The 7,490-nt window shown below is 40.5% G+C and overlaps 2 protein-coding genes across 2 annotated transcripts in view; both read left to right on the forward strand.

Moving 5' to 3' along the window:
• rpgra (retinitis pigmentosa GTPase regulator a) overlaps positions 1-630 on the forward strand; it is a 10,164-nt gene extending 9,534 nt beyond the window's left edge. The window contains exon 14 of the mRNA XM_031869375.1: positions 533-630. Within this exon, the coding sequence (XP_031725235.1) occupies positions 533-630 (98 nt within the window). The remainder of the gene's footprint in view (positions 1-532) is intronic.
• A 2,101-nt stretch (positions 631-2,731) lies between these two features.
• The window catches only part of srpx (sushi-repeat containing protein X-linked), a 14,611-nt gene continuing 9,852 nt past the window's right edge, over positions 2,732-7,490 (forward strand). The window contains exon 1 of the mRNA XM_031869525.1: positions 2,732-2,851. Within this exon, the coding sequence (XP_031725385.1) occupies positions 2,791-2,851 (61 nt within the window). The 5' untranslated portion in view covers positions 2,732-2,790. The remainder of the gene's footprint in view (positions 2,852-7,490) is intronic.

A 7,490-nucleotide genomic window follows, 5' to 3' on the forward strand; every position in this document is an offset into this window, starting at 1 on the left:
GAAGAGAGTAAGGAGGAGGTTATAGAGGAGGAGGAAGAAGAGGGTGAGGAGGAGGAGGAAAAAATAAAAACAAAAGAGAAAAGTATTGAGGCTAAAAATATGATGGTAGAGGGCAATGATCATGATGAGGAAGAGGAGAATGACACAAAGATTAAACCAAAAACAGAGACAAGACTCAGAAATCAGAGAGAAGACACAAAAGAGGAACACCTTGAAGGAAAGAAAGGTAGTGATTCTGAGGAAAAGGAAGATGAGAGTGAGGAAGAAGCTAACGAAGAAGAGGAGGGAGAAGAGGAGGAGAGTGAGGAAGAAGGAAAGGCTGCAAACATCAAACATAACCAGAAACATGCCAAAGAGGAGCAACATAAGAAAGAAAAAGAGGGAAATACAAAGGTGGAGCAGGAAGAAGAAGGAGAGGAGGAGGAGGAGGAGGAGGAGGAGGAGGAGGAGGTCAAATCAACAAAAACAAAAAACTTGCAGGGGCTGCCTCCTGACAGAAAACACAAACAACATAAAGAAACACCCAAACCAGCACCGAGGACGAAGCGGAGCGCTGCAGGAGAGAAGAAACAAGACGACTCTCAGCAGTTCTGGAACGATGTTCTGCCTCAGTACCTCGATCTGCAGTGAGGTTCATGTACAAAACAGTGTTTAACTGAAAGGACACGGACTCAGCACCACAAGGGCCATGCAGTACAATGAAACCTGCTCACTGTGACTGTTGATATCTGCTGATATATTATATAACTGTTGCTATAGTATTCTTATTGTCAACAAATCGCATTAGACCAAAACTAACGATGCATTAGTCTGTCTCTCAATATTTATGACTTCCCATATTTGTGTGTGGCACCCGGCACCAAGCTTCATTCCTACTGAAGGCATTCATTTTATTTGTGTCACAAATAGTTTCATTTTTCAAAGCTATACAGAAAAATAGTTAATTTGGTGATTAACACACATTTGATTATTGAAGGCAGTAGAGTGATGTGGGATTGACTCAAAATAATTTACAATGCCCACGAAGGAGCCCAGACCAATGGAGTGGCTCATTTATATGTTTTGGCATTGAACTTCTATAACACTGTCACAATGGAGAATTAAAAAAAAGAAGGATCAATCATTGTTTTTATTCCAATCAGTCTTCTTCCTGACCAAAACCTGGTGCCAATATTTCCCACAATGCTACGCGACTGCTAAAAGTTCTGTTTGAGACTCGGTTGTGCTAGTGGCGGCTAATGTAGCTCTAAGCTGCTAGCCTCGAGCAGAAATGAGGAGCGGGCTGCAGAAGTTCACTTCCTCCTACTCCACACTACACAAGATCAGACTGTACAAGTGCACAGTGTGTGTTTGGGTATAGGGATCAATGCTTTTAGATGCTGAACCTTCAAAAAAAATCCCCAAAATATATGCAAAATGAACACCAGATAGGTGTAAATCTGTGAAAACAACAGTTAAAGACAATAAAGCTAAACCCAGACACAATCTTAATCCCAAATCATTGTCTGTAACACCACATCAAAGTAAAGCAAAGGGTCGACTAACTCTTTGTTCACCTGACCTCACAGAAACATTTTAGCTAAACTGTCGGCTGAACCCACATTACATAATTACAGCTCATGAGATGCTCTCACAGTCACTTCACCACCTTCAACGCCTTCATGTGTGGACTCGCACTCCAGGGTCTACAAACCATGTGCAAATTAAACCCTGATCAGTCTTTCAACAGCTCTGTACTTTCACCCCGCCCTCCTGCGGTGTGTGTTTGTGTCTGAAACAGAATGATAACCAGGTGTAGAAGACTGCAGTGCAAATGTCAAGACGTAATCGATTACTCTGAGGTTACTATGGAACATCTCATCGTTGCTATAGGAAACAACTTGGATCCAACTTCCCGTAAAATGTTCACATCATTAGCAAACAGTGAAACAGGCAAACTTCTATCCCTGTTTGAAATGGGAAAATCTTTCCACTGTGTTATTGCTGCGTTTTATAGGTGAGAGAGAGAGAGAGAGAGAGAGAGAGAGAGAGTCTATAGCTGCTGGAAGGACCATATAATGTATCTAATGTATTTAATGTATAACAAAAGCTTATAATGTTTATAAATACCAAAGCAATACCAAAATCACATCCTGGTTATTTTCTCCTGATCAAAAAAGATTACTTGTGAAACTCCATGACCCCTTAGAAAACAGGCCTTTTTGAAACTAACAATATCATAATTTGTTATTCTCTCCTATGCAATTCATAATTTCAGGACAGTAACTAGTTACTTTTTACATTAAAATGACATATGCTTATATATGATGCAGTAGGCCTGCTAATCTACCCAGTAGTATACAAAATGTCTCAAATTGGCTCCACATTCACACCTCTACACTCCACAGAGTTTGTAATGGAGTATTTTTAGACAACGGGATTTCTACTTTTACTTAAGTAAAGGATCTAAATCTTCCACCACTGAGTATAAGTACCTCGAAATGTTACTTATGTAACTAATTGAATATACAATGACCACTGAAGAGTATAAGAGTACTTTTAAAAGGAGAACTGGGTTGACTTATTCTACTAGATACTTGTGTCCATGTCACAGTTTACCTACAGGGGTTGTTGGCACAGCCGATCGTCTCTCTGACCCGCCTCGCGCCGGTCACCGGGCCTGACTGTATTTGGAGAATCCTCCCTTGTTTCTGGATCTGGAGCAAGAGGCGGGCCTTTGGGAAGCAGGAATGCGCTGGAAGTTTTCCTGCGAGCTCCCTCTTCACACGTTCAAGAGTCCCGCGTCTCGACATGGACGTGTGGCCGCTGGTGCTCCTGTTCGTCCAGCTGTGCTTCTGCTCCGCTTATGAAGGTAAGGAACTGACAAAGACCCTCATTCACCTCCTGGACGTTATGAGCCGTGCCGGAAATAATCGACCAGTTTTAGACTGTCTGGTGAGAAATAATGGGATATCACTGATTTGAGGCTGAATTTAAATTAAACTCTTTGTATTGGGTGAATAGTATCCCCTTTTTTTCTTTGCATTCATTTGAGGCTTCTTATCCTCACCGCTGGTTTTGGGTGAACCGCGGTGGTGTTTACTTGGAGGGGGTGGACAGCGGGGGGAGTACAGTGTGCATCTGGGGGACGTTTCTCTGCACAGAGCTCAGTCTGTGGTCCCAATGAAAGCCCTGCAACTGTAGTGTAAGATAAATGTTTCGCCCTCTCTTTTAATACTTTACAAACAACGACCTATTCATCAACTCTTTGGATCAAACCACTGCAAAGGAGCTTTACATCTTTGAAGTATTAGGTATTAGGTTAGGTAAAGTTGGAAAGATATTCAAAGATTCAAAGTGGTATCAGTAATTTACTGAGGAATTAGTCAAAGGATTAGTCGATCGATTAATCATTAAATTAATCAGCAATTATTGTTTGTTATCGGTTAATCGTCTGAGACATTTTTTCCATGCAAAAACCCCAAATTTTATCTGGTCTGTGCTTCTCTAATGTGAGCGTTTCCTGTTGTTGCTGTATCTTCTATCATTGTAAGTGTAGAATCTTTGGGGTTTGGACTGTTGGGATAAAACAAGACATATGAGGACGTTATTTTGTCATAGACATTTTCTCAGCTTTTACTGACAAGATGATTCATTTATTAATGCTAGTTGAAAGAAAAGACTGTTGCAGCCTCACACTGAGGAAAAGCATCCAACATAAGAACACAGACAGACTATTCAGATAGATGGGAGAGAGCTGGGCCTGTAGCCTGCAGTGAGGCGCTGAAATGACTTCAAAGCTCAAGTCTGGATGGAGTATTGTGTGTGTGTGTGCGTGCTGTATGATCATACAGGCTGAAACATGAACACAAGCTGCAGAGCAGATTTACACTGACAGACTAAAAACAGCTTGTCGAGCAGTAGAGACTCTGGTCTGTACTTGTGTGTGTGTGTGTGTGTGTGTGTGTGTGTGTGTGTGTGTTTTTATGAGGAGTTTATTTTACAGGGGTGTGATTGCGTATGTTCTGGTGGTCAATTAACCAGTTGAGTTGTTGAGTGTGCATGCGCCCATGCCTCAAAGCTGTGTGGCGGTGCGCCAGAAGGACTCCTTTTGCACCTTTTGGGCTCTTTTTTTTTTTTTTTTTGAATCAATGGAAATCTCAAAGCCAGGGCCTGTGTTCTGCATCAGTTAAAAACCTCTTAAGCAAGTAGTCATAAAAGCCTGATCACATTTTCCACGACGTGCTGAAGTGAGTCTGGGGAAGATTGATCCTCCACACTGGAGAACAGTCACTCTAATACGTTTAGTTGTGTCTTTGCCAGAAAGAAAGACTGTTACTTATCTACACATCCATCACAAGCAACTACTAGTCCTCATTTGAAGTCGTGTTTGCACGTGGAACTGCAGAGTCATCTGATAATTCACTGTGGGTTTCTCACTACAGGCGAAGCCTTTCACATTACACGCAGTCACTTGATCCATTGTTAATGCAAATATATTGATTAGAGCAGCTTCAGGAGCAGACAGATAAATGCCATATTAATTGAGCAGCGTGCTATGATGAGTTTCTAACTGTGAATCTGAATACTGAACTTTCTAAATAATTCATTCCCAATTAACTCTGCTGCTAACCCCTATTATTCATCTTTGTGTCTCTCAGGTAATGTAGCGCTTCATCCTACGCAAGTAGTTACTGAGCTGTATGCTCATGCATAACGATGCAAAACACATTTAGAAATAAATATTGTTGAAATGAAACATCAGTTATGATTTAAACCTATTAATACAGTGGTGATCTGTGATCCATTACTGTAACTACTTAGCAACTGTTGTATACCTCACTGTAAAGTGTTAATGGAGATAAAAACAGCAGCAGTTTGTTCCTCAGGGTCAGAAACTGCTGATGTGTTTAAGAAACTGGCAGTGGAGGTGTTGGTATACAGTTTAAATGGGACAGAGCTCATTAGTGTTCCAAAAGGAATTATGTAACTCTGTAATCTCATACCGTTGAATTAAGCGGTAAAGAAAAGACTTCCCATTTTATATTCTGCTCTCTTCAGCTCTGTTAGCCGGTAGCTACTTACAGGGAATGAGCTTCCACATAACGACAGTTTGTATTACAGAGCCGCAGAAAAAAGCTAATTGGGCTATCGGGCTCTGTAATTTAAAGCTCCCAGAGGTTTGTCAGGAAGATGAGCTTCTATGCTTCCTGCACAATTTACATTTTGACATCTCTCTGGCTGAGACCTAATGTGAAGTAGATGTGATGCTGGCAGCTGATCCCACCTCATCATCAGATCTCATTTTCCTTTGTTGGACTTGTTTGAATCTGGAGTGCTTTTATCAACAAGGACTAACCAGGCTCTTTCTCTCGACCCTGCAGGATATACTGTATATCATAGACTTTTTCACAGAGATGACCTCACATGAAACAAAAGGCTTGAGTTTTGTTTAACCAGAGTTCACACTGCTCTGAGTGTCCTCCTATGTCCCTTGTCGTCTTGGTTACTTTGGAGAAGGAAGAAGTCCTAAAGAAACAGTTCAAGACGATTAACAGTAAACAAGGACTAAGGTCTGTCTTGCACGTTATTGTGTTATTGTTTACATATTTCTTGTTCAGTAGATAAAACAAAATGAATATAGACAGCTTGGAAAACCCAACAATAAATGTTTATCAAAGAAAAAAATTAATTTGAAAGTTAGCATTTTGGTGTTCTGCCGCCACTAGTTGAATTGTCTCAGTCATCTAGGTCACAAGTGCTGCAGTAAAGGTCAAAGGCTCTTGCAACACAAGTTGAATTGTATTTCTGTTCTATTTGATATCCACTGGAGGCTAGTGTGGCACAATCGTTTTATTATTAGATATTTAGAATGGAGTTTAGGGCCCTTTTCTTTCCCAGAAAGAGAGATATTTTTTAAATACTCCTGGGATTTAGTTATCATGGATTTTATATCTCATCCTCCTGCCTTTGTTTTTTTTTCTGCATCCAAGTACTGGATTTGGCTGAACTGAAATTACATAACAGGACAGACTACCAGTTCCCCAATGGACATAAATATGAATAATATCCTGCATAAACATGTCTAATTGTTCTCTAACTCCGTAAAAGTGTCTACTGTAATGTGGGTTGCTGTATCTCGGTCTTAGTCATTGTAGATTTTGGTTATTTTACTTGTTTAGTGTTTGTTGTGGATGTGGATATGAATCTATGAGGTTATACTTTAAGTCAAATTGTTATTACAGGGCGGTTAGAATCTGTAAATGACTGCGACAGTTATGTGGTTGTTATGTTTGTCTTCAAATAGAAATATACTATAGCTGACAGGTGGCATAAGCATTAAAAAGTAAAACACACACAAGTGAAAGAAACAATGCTGTAACACTGGTTGCCTGCAGGTGGTGCTAGTATTAAAAACGGCAGCGTCTTTTACTTTGTGTACCTGTAGAAGGCTACAACAGTTTCTATATGTTTCTTCTGCTGCTGTTATGGTGTTCTGATGGTGGTATGATGGAATGACCCCTATGTGAGTGAATTAAAGTTATAATCCTTAAGATTTAAGTCTTGGTTCTTTGATGACAGCCATGGCGTTATTGGCTGTAACTGCAGTGTAGAGTGGTTGTCATTAGCTAGCTAGTGGGGCGCCACAGAGAGACTAACGTGCACTGAAATGCATGCCCGGCCAGCCCGGCTATGTCAACAAAGCACAACATTCTACACAACACAGAGGTCGACCGACTTCAGCTCAGGTAGACATTTCTCCACTATATCGTTACATTGCAGATATTTGTTTGCTGCTATGATTCCCGTTTATACAACCTTTCAAAATAATGTACAATTATCTGCTAAAAAGACAAATGCTACACGTTTTGTAAACAAATATTTGAAGAACTGGTCGCACTTTGGGCCACAGTGATAAATAAACTGCGTTTCCTCGGGCTGTTTCACAATAAAAGCCATTCCGTCAGTTGCATGCTTTTATTGTGAAGCAGCAGTAGAAAATATTAACTTTGCATTAGCAGTTACTTTACACAGCTCTAACACGGTGTTAAGAGAGTGAACAGCAAACAGTAAGGATGATATCCATGAGATAAAAATATGAGGATAACATGCGTGCATCGTTTCCTGTGAATCCCTCATGCATGTGAAGGCAACTTAAATCCAGAGCAGGAATGGTGGACTCCGCCACTAACTACAGTTTCATGAAAATCTTAAGGATTATAACTTCGTCTCATGAAGTGATTTGCATCTGAAGAAAAGAGACCAAGTAAATCATTGTTTGTGGTAGCACCTCCCAGCCAATCACAAACAAGTAGCTCCTATTGGCTGTGGTGTAACTTCTTGTATGTTGTTTACATGAAATAGCTGCCTTTTGTCACAGAACTCATCATTTTTCTTGCGCATTGTAGCCCAAACTATTGTTCACTTTGGAGGAGACACAAACACACACACAAACACACACAAACACACACACACACACACACACACACACACACACACACACACACACA

Source organism: Anarrhichthys ocellatus, unplaced genomic scaffold (genome assembly GCF_004355925.1).
Source record: "Anarrhichthys ocellatus isolate YVR2014 unplaced genomic scaffold, GSC_Weel_1.0 scaffold47, whole genome shotgun sequence".
Lineage (NCBI taxonomy): Eukaryota > Metazoa > Chordata > Actinopteri > Perciformes > Anarhichadidae > Anarrhichthys > Anarrhichthys ocellatus.